At 38.9% G+C, this 18,187-nt stretch overlaps 2 protein-coding genes and 4 long non-coding RNA genes across 8 annotated transcripts; 3 read left to right on the forward strand and 3 right to left on the reverse strand.

Annotated features, from left to right (window-relative positions):
- Positions 1-175: 175 nt before the first annotated feature.
- Positions 176-9,505, reverse strand: LOC124343015. Its single transcript, XR_006919100.1, has 3 exons — positions 9,387-9,505; positions 4,631-4,635; positions 176-186 (listed from the first exon to the last, which is right to left on the reverse strand). It is a non-coding gene; the product is annotated as an uncharacterized LOC124343015 (long non-coding RNA).
- Positions 1,091-5,406, forward strand: LOC124342942. 2 transcript variants are annotated; one of them, XR_006919004.1, is made up of 9 exons: positions 1,091-1,910; positions 1,972-2,094; positions 2,167-3,039; positions 3,100-3,251; positions 3,338-3,500; positions 3,631-4,086; positions 4,162-4,446; positions 4,900-5,116; positions 5,173-5,406. It is a non-coding gene; the product is annotated as an uncharacterized LOC124342942 (long non-coding RNA). The 2 variants fall into 2 exon arrangements; XR_006919005.1 differs by having other exon boundaries at positions 5,197-5,406.
- Positions 6,411-8,592, forward strand: LOC124342712 (angiotensin-converting enzyme-like). Its single transcript, XM_046795838.1, has 9 exons — positions 6,411-6,507; positions 6,575-6,719; positions 6,778-7,067; positions 7,129-7,423; positions 7,483-7,537; positions 7,596-7,787; positions 7,850-7,948; positions 8,029-8,169; positions 8,240-8,592. The coding sequence occupies exons 2-9, from the start codon at positions 6,623-6,625 to the stop codon at positions 8,412-8,414; spliced, it is 1,344 nt and encodes a 447-aa protein (XP_046651794.1). The 5' UTR covers positions 6,411-6,507; positions 6,575-6,622; the 3' UTR covers positions 8,415-8,592.
- A 690-nt stretch (positions 9,506-10,195) lies between the features above and the next one.
- Positions 10,196-11,989, forward strand: LOC124342948. Its single transcript, XR_006919013.1, has 3 exons — positions 10,196-10,512; positions 10,578-10,671; positions 11,465-11,989. It is a non-coding gene; the product is annotated as an uncharacterized LOC124342948 (long non-coding RNA).
- A 756-nt stretch (positions 11,990-12,745) lies between these two features.
- On the reverse strand, positions 12,746-13,514 carry LOC124342995. The gene is made up of 4 exons (XR_006919074.1): positions 13,446-13,514; positions 13,256-13,382; positions 13,093-13,144; positions 12,746-12,855 (listed from the first exon to the last, which is right to left on the reverse strand). It is a non-coding gene; the product is annotated as an uncharacterized LOC124342995 (long non-coding RNA).
- Positions 13,515-14,954: 1,440 nt separating this feature from the next.
- Positions 14,955-17,987, reverse strand: LOC124342671 (synaptic vesicle glycoprotein 2C-like). 2 transcript variants are annotated; one of them, XM_046795763.1, is made up of 12 exons: positions 17,769-17,987; positions 17,224-17,283; positions 17,093-17,165; positions 16,943-17,031; positions 16,715-16,877; positions 16,534-16,655; positions 16,234-16,472; positions 15,986-16,167; positions 15,648-15,913; positions 15,425-15,584; positions 15,237-15,364; positions 14,955-15,150 (listed from the first exon to the last, which is right to left on the reverse strand). In XM_046795763.1, exons 1-12 carry the CDS (start codon positions 17,848-17,850, stop codon positions 15,095-15,097), a joined length of 1,620 nt encoding a protein of 539 aa, XP_046651719.1. In that variant the 5' UTR covers positions 17,851-17,987; the 3' UTR covers positions 14,955-15,094. The 2 variants fall into 2 exon arrangements, with proteins under 2 accessions (XP_046651719.1, XP_046651718.1); XM_046795762.1 differs by lacking the exon at positions 17,769-17,987 and adding an exon at positions 17,366-17,509.
- Between the last annotated feature and the right edge of the window lie 200 nt (positions 17,988-18,187).

The following is an 18,187-nucleotide window of genomic DNA, read 5'->3' on the forward strand; positions in this document are numbered from 1 at the left end:
CGGAAAGAAGTGTTCTGGTACGTTTCGCTGGATAGGCCTATGCGTCCTGTACTGCTGCGATACTCTGCCGTTCAATCCGACGAGAAGAAGAAGGCGGACACGCCTTCTTGCTGACGTGGATCCTCATGTTGGTGCTGGCCCTGCTGGAAATTATCCGCTATCTAAGCGGATTGGGGAGCTGGACTTCTCTATTGTCTCTACGTCTTTGCCATGTGGTCCACTTGCGCCGGAAGTGTTACCTACCCGATACTCTACGGCATTTATATAAAATTGGGCCATTTCCAAGGAAGAGCTCATTGGAAGGATGGCTCTGTCTCAGCTGCAGCGACGGATTGAACACCAAAAATTGGCGCAACGTCTATCTTTTCTACCATCATGGAGGCAGCGGACATGGCGGTGGAGGCCAAAGAAGAGGATCCAAATGGTCATGTTGCGCATGTCCGTTTCAACAGAAAAGCTTTTTTTTTCATGGCCGGCCTCAAATAAAAGTAGTCGTATAGGAACATGAAACTTTTCACGTTGGATCGTGTAATCTATTTTTGTGTAGGGTAATACTCGGCCTGCGATCGAGAGATACTTCAGCGGCGGCCGTTGTGGCGGCAGCGGTGGCCTGCACCGCCCGGCAAGGGCTGACAGTATCGCTGACGGCCTAGCTGGCTGGAATCAGCGACATAGCCATCAATGGCTAGTCGGTTGTCTCGGGGTGGCTATAGGAGATGGCTATGGAGAGAGCTGGGGATAGAGTAGGGTGGTGTCATATCGCACTCCCGAAATTGTATGGATATTCAAGTTCATTTTCATTTTTCAAGTTCATTTTCATTTTTCAAATTCGTTTTCATTTTTCGAAATCATTTTAGTTTTTCAAATTCATTTTAGTTTTTCGAAATCATTTTCATTTTTCAAAATCATTTTCAATTTATGTAATCAATTTCAAAACATTTTCAATTTTTGAATTTATTTTCAACTTGGTTTCAATATTCAAATCGATTATCAATTTGTTTTCAAATCAAATATGGTAATCGATTTTTGAACATTTTTTTTGGAAAAAGTGTTCATTTCGCACCCCATACGAAAGCCATCTGAGTAAGACGATGAACTATTCTAGGCGTGAATTTAAAAATGAATTTAAAATGGAAGAAACCCACAGCTATTTTCTTAGTGAGCTTTATAGATATTAGCTTATAGTATACGGCCAAACTAATTATGGCACCTCTACCGTGTCGTGTATCCAGGTGCCATAATCGAGAAGAAATTTCGATGTTATTAGCTGAGTCGGGTTCTCACGACTCACGGAATGACGGAAGTTCGTCTGCAGTATGCTAATTTTCTTCGGTCAGATTCGCGGGTATACTCGCTGCGGTGCCTTCGTAGTTCGTACGGTCGTAGGTGTGTGTTGTGTTACATACTCGGATCTCTCTCGTTAGAAAGTTTTAGCAATACAGAAATGTTTGATTGAGCTTTTTCAAACAAAGAAAGTCTGCTCACATGAACTTGTATTTTGTTTCTCGATTGCCAAATCGTACACTTGATGGTCATTGTACTGTACACTTGATTGATACTCAAAGGTGCTTTCAAGTAGGCTACAGTGTGGCTGTTGAACTTGTCTCAGTTTATGAAGAAAATTGTTGAAGAACAAGAACCTGATTATGCAAACTTGAGTGTTAAAAGTCAGCAACATGCTGTGACTATGAAAAAATGCTGATTTAAGGAGAAACTTAAGCCAGTGAGTATAATATCGGTGTTAGTGACGAACATTGTGGAATTGTTGTAAGGCAGCCCACCTACATATTGCAGGGTTCGATGGAGTGAAAATTGGTGATTGGCCTTTGATTGGTGAAGCCATTTAGACATAGTTGATCCACAATGGATCAATCTGACAACGAAATGGGAGTTTGCACACAAATTTCCGGGTGAGAAGAATTCAAATGTTTTCATTTTGTAAAAAAATCTATAATCAATTGTTTGTGATAGGAACCAAATGTGGGCCAAATCTTTCAACGAATTATAGTTCCATCTTCGGCATACCCCATCTTCTGGGCTTTTAAGTTGTGAGACAGCTTAATACCTAAATGAAGCAAATTGAAAATGTGAAAGGTACTATATATTACAGTATATTCATGTCTGGCTTCTAATATTAAATTTTTGTATTTTGCCGTGTATTTAAAGGCTGGGAGAACAATGTTAACATTTCCGAGAGTAAAAATCGAAGGGGGGTGGTGACATTTTCCGTTTTAAGCTCAACACTGAAGAAATCGTTGAGAATTGGACGAATAAGGTTTAACAATACGCGGTGCCTCTGAGTTCTGACCTCATCTTCACTATTCATGCGCTGCGCACTCGTTTTGGAGGTCGTGGCAATTCTCTCCGCCTTCGCGCCAACGTCTTATCCGAGGTCATCGCGTTGATTAAGAAGAAGGTTCGAAATTTGAAGATTATCAATTTCCGTGTGCCGGTAGCAATCGACAAGATGTCTTACGGCCGATGAGTTCAAACATTTCGGTTTACCACTGGTTAAAAATATCCGAACCTACGAACACACTTCTGAAAATGTCCGTATTCGAATAAGTCTTTGAAATAAAGGCTCTAATACGAGAAGTAAACCTCAACAAAATCCACGCTCTCTTTGACGTTTAGAGTCGATGGGTATACATAGAAGTCTTACCGAAAGCACCAATATTAAAGCATGGCTATCTATAGAAACATATCGTTTTAAACATCAGCTCTGAGTTCCTAACGCCGATACAAATGTATCCAAGTCTCTTATGGTCATCGACGTCTAGAAAACTCCTAGCGCTCGCTTGCGCGCCTTGCAGAACTTACGAGCAAAATTCAAAAAGCTTTGACAGAACATCAATATCGGTAACGCGCAATAATCCCCGATTTTATTTTGACGGTGACGAAAAATTTTTTGGAAATAATCGGGCATTTGAAAAATATCCCTCGGCCATAAAAACATTTCAAAAAAAGATTTCCTTCTGTGTCTTCCATACCTTAAACGAAGAAAATAACAATGTTCTTGCCTCCGGTGAAGCAAGAGGGGTAATTCATTTATAAATTTGGATGTATTTAGTTTATTTTACTTTATTCTTTACTTGGCAGTTTTGGCATTCCCGGCGAGATGAAAACTTGCGAGATCATTTGTTTGCTATCCTCATGCCACGAGATGTTGCCAATATACTTTAGCTTCATTTAGCACCGGAGAGCATCCGTCCCCGAGAACATACAGTAACCGCAAATCAACATTGTATAAGGTGAATGAAAATATCCCAGCTTATAGTGGGGGTCACAAATACGCCACTCGATATTGCCGTCCCCATCACGAGTCGCTTTTTTACAGTCGGTTTGCAAGCCAGAAGCCATTGGATCTTTGTGGTCCACCTGGATCTGGTAAAACAATAACCTTATTTTCGGCTATGAGAGTTTTAACGGTATGGAAATGGTTTGTCCGCCCTATTGTCCTTTCTAAATGGCTCTCTTAAAGCCACACCCCATTCGATCAGGTGAGTTCTGCATTTACGTCAAAGCTCATCACAGTGTTTTTTACGAGGAACAACTTCATGATTAATTCGTTCAACTGGACGATATGTCCGATGATCATGTCCGCCGAATCGATCTTTTTTCCCGCCTTAGGATCATCTACTGTTGGTCGGTGAGCTGACCAGACAACGTTATCACTCCAATTCCTGGATGAATGCACTCTCGGTATTTCAAGTTAAAGTCAACAACATTTACACTGCCGCAAATTTGACGAAGAGAGCTCTTCGTTAGTGTTGAATGCAAAGATGAAATGCAATGCCTCATGTTGGAGTCCAACGTCATGGATTTCGGTTTTCTTGAAAGGATAACACTTTTGGTCAACGGAGAGTTGCCTCAGTTGAGTGAAAGAGACGAACACACCACCCCTATGACGCAAAGAACGTCCTTAAAGCGAAGACCTGCTGGACTCCCAGGGAGTTTTATGAATGAGTTACGCATGAAGTTGTGCGTAATCTTTAGTTCGTTTTTGCTATGTACCAGTCATCGAAAGGATCGTGCTTTTGCCCCAGCTGTTGTTCGACTGTTGCGAGCTCATCTGGTTTGATTTTGGTGAGTTATTTCATAAAGATTAATTTATGTGTTTTAAAGTAAAATAAAAATAAAAAAATGTTTTCTTAGTAACAGTTTTCGTGATAGTTTTGTAAGGTTTACTATAACCGAGTGTATCTTGAAAGGCCCAACTGGATCGCCAGTGTCCACTTCACATCTGCGTTTCCTGTACCCACCGTCTTCTTCATTTGAATCTTCAGATTCCAAATTGGGATCCCCATGTGCAACCCGTGGTCCATCGGACGACCCGTCTCGACACCACGTTCTTTCATACAAGTAATCGGAACAGCGAAAACGGATCCTTCAAATTCGGAACAACGAGCTGGAGAACCTATCCTACCTCCGCATGAGCCATATTAGGTAAGACTTTGCAACTCTAGATTGTGTCTATTTTCCCTCTTATTTCCAACCTGAATATGGTTTCTCTTTGCCAAAGGGAAAAAAATTCTCATAAGACAGTCCATAGGACCATACACCCAATTGGTTGGAAAGTATTTTACTATTTCGGCAAAACTATTAATGATAACCAGTAAAAAACAGAAACGACGACTCGAGAATATTGCAATTCATCAAGCCGTCTTGATGTCGGTAGTTGATGTAAACCAAGAAGAAGATAAACCAGCCGTAACATTATAAATTTCATAATTACTTTTTAAAATTAGTTTCTAAAACATAGACGAGATGGAAAATTAAAGCCTTTCGCTTTTACAGTAGAGAGAGATTGGTGAAGCAAAACATCTACTACATTCTAATAACCGCCCACACTCAACTCAAGTAATCGTTAATCTGATGCCTTTTCCAATAATATTACAGCAGGAGCCACAAACAGGAGTAGCAAGAGCGGCCCGACCCTTAAAAGTGATCTCTAATTCAATTCAACAGCAGATGTCGAATGGTCCTGGGATCGCGAACTTATTTGCCCGTTTAATGTCGCCGATTCGCAAATGATTTGTTTTTCCGTTTGCATCGCATCGAATTCCAAACTTGAACGCTATTTTGTTGCCGGAAGTGACAAAAGTTATCCTATCGGGTAAAATTCTGTTAGAACTATTTGTGGCATGTATTCGATTCTGTTAGGTTTTACAGGAGATAGATTCTTTATCATATCAGTGTGGTCCTAGTTCCTCCCCAGTTATTCTGGTTGAACAAATTGCATCGCAGCTAGGAACTTTTTTGGGTTATTCCATGAAAATTGCGTTTATGGGGGCGTTTTTGAAATCGCTCGAGGGCTACTAATTATCAATAGTTTTTCCCAATATCACGGCGATGACCTGCTCCGTAGCATCCCAAAACCATTTTCTTCTTATTTGGAAACCTGTCTGCTACTGTGCTGTGTGATGATACACAATACCAGATAAGAAAGACTTGTAACTGCGTTTATTATTACCTGGGGTCTACAGCTGCCGGTGACGACTCTGCCGGGAACAGGCAGAGGTCGGGCTTATATAATGGAGGGAACTGATTGCACCATCACTACAGAGAGAGAGAGAAAGTACAGGAAGGAAATGCCGTGGTCTAGTAGTACTGGACAATCACAGGATGTCCGAGATGTAGCGGAGTTCGTGTGTGGCGAACCATGACATCCGGTATGGGGAGATAAAGAGTGGGAGGGGTGAATCGTCACAGCTGATTCACGTTTGAACTGGTAGTAACGTTAACAATATTCGCCATTACTTAAGTCGACAGTTTGTTCCATTTCGTTCGTAGTTCGCTGGTGGTCAGTCGTCAGAATGCGTTTCACTGCGTTCGTCGTCATTTGCTGCTGTGCCAGTTTTAATTATGCCCGTGATCTCAAGACGAGACAACTGTAAGTCGAATTATGATTTAATAACGAGTAGTTTAAGTTGGACGATATTTTTGTTCTAGGACTGGTGATTATGCGGTGCTACGGTCAAAAAGGACAATCGTGGAAGACGAAGCCCTTGCTAGGGAATATCTGTCAGCCCACAATGATAAATCTTCCAAAATGTGTTACAAGACCACCGTTGCGGAGTGGAGATTCGCTTCGGACATCACCGACGAGAACGAACGACTCAAAGTTTTTCTTTATTGCGCTAATGAATCCCGACTTTACGTAATACTTTTCTATTGATACCGCAGTTGGAGCAAAGTTTAATTGCCGCTCGTTTTGAGAAAGAAGCTTGGAAGAATATCACCAGTTTCAATTGGAAACCGTTCACTGACCCCGATTTGAAACGCAAATTTAAACTCTTATCTGTTTTGGGTCCTTCTGCCCTCCCAGAGGGTAAACTAACGCAGGTGAAATTGGCTTTTCAAAACAAATTTTATTTATTGATTGGAGGTCATGGTTTTTGTTTCACTAGTACCGCAAAACAATTGACGCCATGGAGAAGATTTACAGCACGGCCAAAATCTGTTCCTTCACCAATCCAGGCGATTGCGGAATGAATCTCGATCCTGGTATCTAGACATTGGTTAAGTAAGTAGAGCACAGCGATTAAAAACTTCCCCCTTTGCCCTTTTTTAGAAATTACGGAGAAAATGAGCAAAAGTCGCAATTTTGACGAGTTGAAACATGTTTCTGAAGCGGTGGCACGAACAGAGTGGCGGTAAAATGCGGGATCATTACGAAAAATTCGTCGAACTCAGCAACGAAGCCTCTCGAATGAATAGTATATGTTCAAATGTAATTTGTTATTGTCGCCAATGCTTTATACTTTTTGTTTACAGATTTCAGCGACACGGGAGCTTATTGGCTACGGAATTACGAGTCGGACACATTCAAGGAAGATATCGAGGGACTGTGGCAGACCATCAGACCGTTTTACCTTCAACTTCACGCCTACGTCCGGGCCAAACTCCGAGATCATTACGGAGAAGACAAGGTCCCCAAAAATCAACCCATACCCGCACATCTTCTGGGCAACATGTGGGCCCAAACGTGGGGCAATATCGACGACTTGGTTACGCCATATCCAGGGAAAACTTCCATCGATGTCACTCCTGAAATGTTGAAGCAAGTAAGAGTCCTCGTTGAATATTCCAGGAAAGCAAAGCTACAAAACTTGGTTTTTCACTTAGGGCTACACCCCAAAGAAAATGTTTGAAATGTCGGAAGAATTCTTCACCTCGATGGGTTTGCTGCCGACTCCGCCCGAATTTTGGAGCGGATCCATCATCGAGAAACTGGCGGGTAAGGAAATGGTGTGTCACGCTTCTGCTTGGGACTTTTGCAACGGCAAGGATTTCAGGATCAAGCAATGCACCAAGGTCACCATGGAGGACTTTAATGTCGTCCATCACGAAATGGGACACATCCAGTACTTTTTACAGTACAAAAATCTTCCGCTAGTCTACAGGGACGGAGCCAATTCTGGTAAATTTTCTCATTTTCATAGATTTAGAATTTTTAAATTACAACTTATTATTTGACAGGTTTTCACGAAGCTGTAGGCGATTCTCTAGCCCTCTCTGTCCAGACCCTCAAACAGTAAGATTTGATCCAATTGTCCCAAGACGAATAAATGATTGACCTTCGTTTCTTTCAGTCTCAAGGAAATCGGATTATTAGACAAATCAACACCCCAAGATCACGAAGCGACCATCAATTACCTATTGGCGACAGCTTTGAAAAAAATCGCCTTTTTCCCATTTGCGTACATCATGGACAAGTGGCGCTGGGATGTGTTTGACGGGTCCGTTAAATCGACCGATTACAATGGTCATTGGTGGAAGCTTCGGTTAGTTTATTTTTTTAATTTTTTTTTTTTGCAATTGCTTTTATATCTCCTCTTTAATAAAGTGAGAAGTACCAAGGCATCAGATCGCCAGTAACAAGATCCGAAAATGATTTCGATCCCGGAGCAAAGTATCACATTGCAGCCAACGTCGAGTACATTCGGTATTGTGTTTATTTCAGCAATTTTTTTTAACAAGACTTGGGTTCTAGTAATTAAATTTGTTTAAAATCCGTGAGTGCAGGTATTTTGTGAGCTTCGTTATCCAGTTCCAGTTTTACAAATCCCTGTGCATGACGGCCGGACAATATGATCCGCACAATCGATCTCAACCACTTCACGAGTGCGACTTCTACAGGAACAAAGAAGCAGGAGCCAAATTACGGTAAATTTTCTCTTTTTCTCTTCTCTTCTAACTGATTCTCAATATGACTTCTTCTGCTCAAAAATACAAGGGCGATGTTGGCTATGGGAGCTTCCCGACCTTGGCCGGAAGCGATGCGAGCCGTCACGGGACAAGATCGCATGGACGCAAGCGCTTTCCGTGAATATTTTAAGCCCCTGGAGGTGTGGCTGATAGCCAAGAACAAGGAACTTGGCGAACCTGTCGGATGGGATTCAGATCAGTAATACTTGGTTATGGAAACTGAGTTGAAAATGTTACCCCAAAAATCCGTTAACTGTTTACCTCAATTGCATTGACGTATTAAGTATTAAGCGTCACATTTTGCAAAATTTGAAGTGACCTATGTAACCAAGTTTTTTTTTACCGGAATGTATCGATCAAAAAAGCAAAAATGGTTTTGTTATAACGCCGGAATAGATTTTTATTTGACAGGATTTCTGAGTTGCATTGAAATGGAACTGTGTGTGGACACTGGACATGTGAACTTTGAATTGTAGTGTCATCCAAATAATAGACAGGTGAACTACAGCGAAGTTTCTTTTTCCAATAATAACTCAGGTGACCTTCAGACAAACAAGTCGAGGACCATTTACTTTAGCTTACCGCTAGAGAGAGTCTGGTAAATGTAATGTATTATTTATTATATGTTTCTTCCCAATGATGATATTACTTTCAAGTAGTTATCGTTATTTTCAGCTAATATTCTTGCTAAGTTACCTAAAAAGGTGCTTGTTATTATAACTTGTTACGTCTTTCTTTTCAGCTCGTAAATAAGAAAACTTTTGCAGGCAAGATGGATGAGGTGACTAGGTCCTAACGTGGGACTTGTTCTTCGGCGCTGAGCACCTGCGATCGGTATCCTTCCGTGTTTTACAGATCTCAAATCATGCAAGTTGCTCTTGATAAGGAACCGACAAATGCCAAGAGTCATGAAACAGGTTAGGCTTCATTCACTCACATTTGTTTTTCGAAATCTCACGTTCCCTCTCACTTTGCTGCTTATTTCATTTTATAGTGTCCCGAAAATTTAATGAGTTACTTGTAGTTAAGTTAAGAATCTTTTGTTGAAGCTAGCGCAGCGAATGTAGCCCCTTCTTCGATTCAAACCTTCAATTCTTCATGGTGTGTTCCTTGAATACAAGGCAGCAGGTCCTTAGTTGCCAATCTCCATGAAATCTCAATGCAATGCAATTCACAAGAAGAGTTGAATTGTGTGAGGTTGTGCGGACAAGTAAAACGGAACTTAGGCTATGCTCCCAGCAAACTGGTGGAAGACAACTGACAAGATACCAAAATCGAAAATAAGCAGTCGAATTGGTGAATAACCTAATCCGATTTATCCATCTAATTGTTGACAAGCAGTATTATTGGGATGGCGACCGTAGAACTCCAAAGACAGAAGAACTCCACACTGTTAAAAATTCTGAATTTTTTCGATGATTTACCTCCCCTAAAATCGGTATTTCGATTAAGAAAAAATTGTAGGCCTACCCAGGGCATGTCATAGTCATAGATTCATAGATCATAGATAGAGTGCGAAAGCGTCTTTGAACACTAAAGCGCACTGCATATTTTAAGAAAAGTGGAGTTCTACTGTCGCGCATGCGAATAATTTGTGTTGGAGTTCTATTGTCGGACATTTGATATATTTAAAATTCAATGGAGCTAGTTCTATTGTCGGACATGAAAATAATTAAAGAATTTATTGGAGTTCTATTGTCGCGTAGTGGAAGTGGAGTTCTACTGTCGGGCACTGGAGTTCTATTGTCGTCAGGTATTTTTAATAATATTTTAAAAATGAGTTCTTATGTCTTTGGAGTTCTTATGTCGTTGGAATGCTACTGTCGCATTCAAAGAAATTTTAAAACATTATTTGATATTTGAAATATTTGGGTTCTATTTTCTATTGTCGGAGGAGTTCTTTTGTCTTTTGAGTTCTACTGTCAGCCGGGGTTACCAGGGTACCTTGCTCAGGGGTAGCTTTAATGTTAATGTTTTTATTTATTTGTCCCTAGATGGCGCATGGCGAATTAGTTTCAGCCACTGACAGCAGACAGCATGTTACACTTCATTTTGTTCTGGACAGAAGGAAGTGAGTTTTCCCCAGATTCATCGTTTGGCTTTATTTAACGTGAAGCTATTAAAGAAAACTCCAGACGATACGGAGGTCAATGACAACTCGTAATAAGGAAGAAAGAGAGAAAAGAAAACTTTAGAGTCTGACAAGATGGAAAACGAAATACTGTTGGGAGAGTCGAGAATCTGGAGTGGAGATATCACGTCTGAACTTAAAACACTGAACACCCTGAAATTCTCTAAATTGTAAGTTGTGACATTTTCGCATAGAAAATTAAGCATTAATGGATAAAGTCTTTGTATTCTCTTAGTATTGCTCATTGGCCAGCAAGCAAAAATGCAACATCTGATGATTTTTATCTTGCAGTGAACGGAAGAGAACACTTGGTGCAAGATCATAATTTGGTAATATGTTTTGATAAATTGATGGAATACCTGGGCTTCATTGTTTTCTGTTGTCATTTCTCCTTGACTCCTAATGATTCAGCTGATAGTCATGCTTCCACTTTGATAACCGGGACAAGAGGGGTTTAATTTATTCAGGGAATTTTTGCTGTTCAAATTTGGCACTCTTTTCAATTTGTTTCCCATTCGTTTAAGTCTCTACTGAATTCGAATTTTTGTCACTGGTCAAGAGTGTAGTTTCTGGGGTTCACATAGTATATTAAATTGAAACGAGAAGCAGAACGTCGATTACGCCATGTATCTGCTGAATGTTCTCGTCAGCGAGTCTTGGTCCTAATGTTTTGCTAAGCAAAAAACAATTGCGTGCTACCTGTACTGCTGTGTGTTTCGTCAAATGAAGAAACATGAACAACTGAAGTAATTTTTCAACCAACTTTTTAATTGTCTGGCTGATTCAAAAAGCTTGCTAATTGACACTGAGAGACTGAGAGGTTTCATAGTTTAGCTATACTTGTGTCATTTTTGTTATTATTGCATGAGAATTTACTGCTTGATATAGTAATTGATTTTTTAAAAGCAGGATTAACATCCAGTTAAAGTCTTAGCTTCTCTTTCTTCTTTGTTGTAGTTTAAATCACACATTTTGTTTTTGTTTCAACAATAGCTATTAAATATTGTTTTCAGAATATTTGGTTTAACTAAAACCACATAAAGTGTCATTAATTTGTCTTTTCAGAGTTCAGACAGCATTTCCATTGATGGTGAAGATTAATTCATTTAATTTCGGCTACAGGTTTATCGTGTATGTTCGCGTAGTTGTTGCTGTGGTACGTTGTTGCAGGCTTGCTGCCTATGCTGGGTATAGATCTTTCTGCATCAAATTTAACTGGCCGTTACTTGGTGCTGGTGTCGTGTTACCGAAGTTGCATTATTTTATGAAATTAGCATTGTGTCAATGTAGTTTAACGTTAATATGTTAAGAAGGAACGAAAAAGAAATATGGGGATGTTTATGTCAAACAAATAATAAACATGTTTCGGGATTGGGAAAGGAAAGTGGAGGATGTTGGAGGAGGCATATTTCAAGTTTGGATAAAGAACAGTTAATTTATAACCCTACATATATATCCCTACCAATTAATCTCCAAACCCCACAAACCTATACCTTCCAATTCTTCAGACCCCACAAACATACACCTACAAACCCTCAAATGTATACCCTAAACCACCTAAACCAATGTTAAACCCTATGTCTGTAATAAATAAAAAAAATTTATACAATAAACTAGCTTTTATTATTTTTCTAAAATGTACAAAAAATTCAATAAACAGAACGTCCGGTCCAAGACATTTTTTCTTCTGTACGAGTTAGAACGCAACCCGCCACCACCGCTGCGGCAATGAGACAAAAAGCGTTGGTTTAGTTTTGCGGAAATCTGCGTCAATCAGGTTATAAGTTTTTCAAACTCAATAACTTCTGTCGAATTTTGAATCTAGTCTACCGGTGCAAATAGCTATCCTATGTGTTTGGTAGTTAAGAAGATGGTTATTTAAAAAACAAACAATGGTGAGTTTTTTTGGCTACTCAGAACACCACATTGTTTGTTTCTTAAACAACCATTTTCTTAACTGCCAAACACATGGAATCGTGATTTGCACTAATAGATGAAATACAAAATTCTACGCGAATTGTTGAATTATAAACATTTGTAACTTGACTAACGCAGATTTGCGCAAAAAATAAACCATGGCTTTTTGTTTCATTGGGTAGTGGGTTGCTTTGTTTTAACTCGCACATGCTGTTATAGGTTTTGTCTACGGCCCCCAGAGATAGTATCTGGACCGAGAAGAAGAGAGAAGTACGAGGCAAGTTTTTCCGGGGTGATGTAGTCATACTAGGCTTCCGGGTTAGACTCATGACCCTCCAAAAGTTTTCATCGGATCATGTGCCTTCCAAGTCCCCGTTCGACCAGAGCCCTCCCCTCCTCCTGGTTTCACAGCGGGTGAGTGACCACCGGCGGGCGTTGTTTAGCGGTTAGTTAGGGAAACGGGGCCACAGAAAAGAAGGGAGCCCAGATATGCACTTGTCATTTATCTAACAACTACACAATGTATCAGTCTTGGATTACAGCATTCTCTCGTCGGTTTTCACCAGTGGATGTGATCAGTAGCGAAGGATTATACCCTGTAAGCAGAATGAACATTTATTTGGATGACAATAATATTCAAACAAGGTTCTGGCAACAGAAACCTCAAATCAGAGGACTTGTGTAAGGAAGTAAACAAGGAGATTCAAGGTTAGCAGCCAACGGGTTAGCAAAGAACCTTGTAACTATAGTCCTTTTTCTTCAAACAACATGACTTCTCATAAAATCTATCTTGCTACATAAACCTAAAACCTGTAAATAAAAAAAAAAGTCACCTTGTCTGTAATTTGTGGCATATCAATGATCAATGTGCTTGATGTCTATGATCTAAAAGAATAATTAAACTTAAACATTAGATAGACTTAAGTGCAGAACAATACTTTAAATACATATAAGACTGCAACAAAATAAGTTCAGTGACATGACAAGTAAACTTACACACTTAACCACCAATCGGTTATGTAAGGTTCTCTGAAGATGGAATGAGAAATTGTTCCATGCTTGGGTTGCTGGTGATCTGGCAATAAGTCCCATAGAATGATTCAGCCGATAATAGTAATGAATCCTAATAAAAGATGAGAAGACTATGTTCCAGCAATACTTTACTAACGCTAGCATTGGTTGTTACCACTCTGTCATTTGGATGACATATTCTGTAGGATACCAGGATTTTTAACACAATAGTTGACGGTACTGGAAACATGCACCTTTCACATTTTTTCCTGGAAATGGAGGAGAAATAATAATGTTATTAAACACACATTCGGTAAAGAACACATGCCAAACAAATTGCACAGGAAATATAGTCAATTTACAAACGAATTCATTGGTAATTTTCGAAGAAGATAGCTGTAGCAGTGTAGCTGAACTTTTGACAACGAACCGCCATCAGCCCATATGTGACACAACAAACAACATTCTTTCACGCCATCTATTTGACACGTTCAAAACTCAATATCTAAAGGACTGGCCTTAGATAGTCACAAGTCATAAAAGTAATCAAAAAGACCATTTCTCTTTTCTTAAATTAGCATGGAATCTTTAGAATTCTACAGAGAACAAAGCTCACTTGTTAGTTTCATGCAAATTTTCCGGAAGTATACCGGAAGTAAGCGATAGCTCCCTAACCATTGAGCTGTCGACAAGATAAACAAAAAATTCGTGATCTACGTGAAATTTGAGGTCGATTAGGTGTAATTTAATCGAAATCCAGAATTTGGTCAAAATCGAGATTTTTCCTGAACTATAAGTTCAGGACATGGTTCAGGATAATCCTCGAAACCGGAAGTACTCGTACGTAAAAAAAACAACATGAACTTTACCACAAATTTCACGAGGATCACGAATATGTGGTTCTTATGTGCGTCAGGTGAATATTTACTAAACTACTGGCAGAAATGAGAAAAACCGGAAGTAGTAAAAAACCTTATTATTAAAAATCTAACAAGTGAGCTTTGTTGCTGAAACAGAAACTGGCAGTTATCACCCAAAATTTTGTTATAGTGGAAGCGAGAAATTTCTTTAGCGATGTGCAAAGTAAACGTTACTAAACTAATGTTCTTACAGTGGACTGCATAAACGTAACTAAACTGATGCTTCTTACAGTGGCGTCAGTGGCGTGCTTCTACATGCTGTCTAGTAGCGTCAGAAAGAAGAAACGTTTAAAAGAAACATAAAAACAATGTCCGCTCTAGCTCGTGAACAGTTAACACTCAATTGAGATCCAACAAACAAAGGCAAAATAACTTTGATACTCACGTAATATTCTCCCCTCCAAATTTATATAAAGGTGATAATGGACGTCAGTCCAACTTCTACAACGAGGAGAAGGAAGAGCTCTGGACATTCTTTTATCATTTTATGTGCCTTGTCTTTTCTCTATGGCATCTTTTTTTTTAGATTTTTTTTGTGACCTTCTAGGCGTGCCATACATAGGGCTTTAGTTCAATAGGCCAATTGGAGCTTGGAGGGATGGAACAGGTCTATGAGGACATGGGATTGGGCAGGTCTATGAACTATGAGAACAGCAGACAAGCAAAGAGAGAGTGACCAAGTAAAATGTTTAATAACTAAATATTCAATAATAATTCCTACTATTAAATATTCAATAATGATTTCTACTACAAAGATTCATGCATTGAGGGTTAAAGTACATTGTTTAATCAATTTTAGTTTACCTTTATAAACATGATTTAAATTCATTTTTTCAAATAGATGTTTACACAACAGAAACTTGTTTACAAATGGATAGGCCTAATTATTCAAAATAATGAAAAATCATAGCAATGGCTCCTTGGTTGTATTGGGGAGCAAAAGTCCTAGTAGCCCACCAACTGCAACAAAAATTTATATATTTTTTTTTTAATCTGTTCAAAAGTTTATATGAGTAAAATATAAGGTATGAGTCAATTTAACTTACAGATTAAAAGTGTAGCGACTAGGAGAATAGGAATGGCGCAAGCAACATCAACAAAAACACCGAAAATAATATTTCCTAATATCGCTCCTAACCTTGCGGCAGCTAGTGTAATAGACATCGCAGTAGATCTAAATCAATAATATATTTTTATTTGTTATTAATAATGAAGAAAAATCCAAGAAAAATACCGAACGTTTGTCGGAAACAGTTCCGCTCCCAGACAGTCCAATGCATTAAAGCCCATTGTAGAAACAGCTCCGAAGATGCAGGACAATGCCAAATTACCAGCGCTGCTACGTACAAGCCAAATGAGAAACGCTGCAAGTCCCGACCCGATCATGCTAAAAACTACATTTAAATTTTCAGTTATATTCTCCGTACATAAACGTGAATCGCATTCTTAAAGCTTACCGAGAAAGAACTTCCTTCCTAATTTGTCCATATGAAATATAGTCCACACATTTGCAGGTAACGGAGCGATTGCGACTATAAATGCGTTGATAAAAACTTGATTGTCGGGTGGTGATGCATCTTGACAATGCTCAAAGGGATCTTGACCTGTAGTGTTTGGCTTAAAATCTACCACTTCGCAAACAGAGACGGTAACATTGTGGTCTTCGTAGTAAATTTGTAGACGATTGAAGAGTTCTGGAAACCAGAGCCACAGTCCATAATAGCTGATAAGTGATAACCAAAAAGAAAAAAATGTTAAAAAACAAAAGATTTTTGCGGAAATCCTTTGACTTTACCCAAACTGAATGGCGAAATTGATAATAATCATCAAAACCATTGATCTTCGGACAGTAGGGCCAAAAGCTGCTTTCGATTGAGTCGCCACTCGATGACATAATTTTTTAATTCTTCGAAACAGTTTTTCACCGGGATGTGAAGCAGTGGATAACATATCGTCATCTAGCTCTAGATTGGTAAACTGTAAACAAAGAATGAAAACCAATAGAATCTTTGGCAAATCGTTTGCTTCATCTTATCAACATACTGGGTACTGACTAGCTGGCCGACCAGTATTGGAGGTAAAAATCCGGCGGAACACTTGCAATGCACCTTCCTCGTCACCTTGCGACAGCAAGTATCGAGGAGATTCAGGAAAGAATATGAGAGTAATTGCTACCGATAAGCTGGGGATGCCACACAATAACGTGAACAATCTCCAAGAATTGAACTGGAAATTGGCAGATTCGTAACTAAATGTGAGCGGTATGATAGCCCACGCAAGTCCTTGTAAAATATTGAATTTTAAAGTTATATTATGAAACAAACAATTGTTTTGAAATGTTACCTGCGACTACAAAGTTTCCGACCATCCAAAATGCAGCTAAAAATGAAAGCATAGCACCTCTTCTTGCTTTGGGTTGAAACTCGGCATAATAGGACCAAGTCACGGGAATGCTTCCACCAATCCTATTTAAATATTTTAAAATTAAATGCGTTATTGCTTTGCAAATACGAAATTTAATTACCCAAGGCCTGACAAGAAACGAAGAACTAAAAATGTTGGGAAAGTCATTGCTAAACTTGACAGCATTCCGAAAATAGCGTTCACGGTCATAGAAACCATCAAAACGCCGCGCCGACCTAAGGAATCACCCAACCCTCCCCACAGGTAACCACCTATCATCATCCCTATGGGAAGCGCAAAAAATAAAAATAAATATTATATTGATGCATTAAATTTAAAAGCGAAGTACCGAGGAAAACTATAGCAGACAGGATTCCTTTGTCGGTGGAGGTTAATAAGAGATCACATTCTGCAGATGGCAATAAGAATGAAACACATCTGCAACAATTTAAAATATGGTTATGTTTGGATAAATAAACACAATTTCTACAGCACTTACAAAATTTCAACAGCATCAGCTGCATTAGCCCAACCACATGCTAGCAGCAACCAATAGTGAAATTTCCCATAATCTGCATGAGAAAGAATTTTAAAAGTCAATGGTGCTTAATCAAGAATGACAATTATTACCTGTTGCTGCAATGGCAGTTTCATAATCGGCTCTTGTAGATCTTCTGGGGCCACCCTCATCTAAACGATAGTTTTAAATATATTGTCATTATTATTTTCTATAAATGGAAAGAGAAAAGGTATAAACTAAAGTGTAAAGCACCATATTTATCAGCTTTCTTTACAGAAGTCTGAGAAACTGATGAGCGTGATGATGATGACTCTGAAACAGTATCTTGTTCCATTTCCATGACCACATAGAATTAAAGTCTACACTGAACTAATGGCAATTTTCAAAGCTCTTACAATTTTAACCACAATTTTACTTTCTTGCAAAACCTGATAAGAACATTGGTCTCCTTTGAACCCATAGTTCCTATCACTCATTTTTAAGGATGACATTATTTAGAGGCACACACAGTATCAACACTACTAAGATCTGTGACAGGTAATAGAGCCTGTCAGGTGGATATGACTTTGATTGACTGATATACTTTATATTGGTTCGAACAGTAAGTTACATAACAAAAGCAAAATTTTTACAAAATACCATTAAGTATACTGACCATCATTAGTGATTTCGTAACCATTTTCAATTAAGGGGGAATATAGAGCAGAAGATGCACGTGAACGTGTATAATAACTCATTACTCACAAAGATGAAAAAACTACGAATCAGATTCAGTTTGATTGGACTGTCATATTCTTCGGCAGAAATATTGCCTACAATTGAAGAACATAAGTTCTGTCAAAATTGTAGCAGACGTATCCACACAAGTCAAAACGCAATTAACACAGTTGCCAAATGGCCAAAATGAAATGTACTTTTTAGAGCGCGAAAATAGGAGAAAATAAATTTTTAACCAAAAATTTAGATTGCACATAGTCTTTTTTGAAATAAAAATTACATATTGAATTCTTAAGTGATAAATTTACTTAGTTGTCAGATAAGATTTAAAATAAAGTTGACCTAATGGACTAAAAA

This window comes from Daphnia pulicaria, chromosome 6 (assembly GCF_021234035.1).
Source record: "Daphnia pulicaria isolate SC F1-1A chromosome 6, SC_F0-13Bv2, whole genome shotgun sequence".
Classification (NCBI taxonomy): domain Eukaryota; kingdom Metazoa; phylum Arthropoda; class Branchiopoda; order Diplostraca; family Daphniidae; genus Daphnia; species Daphnia pulicaria.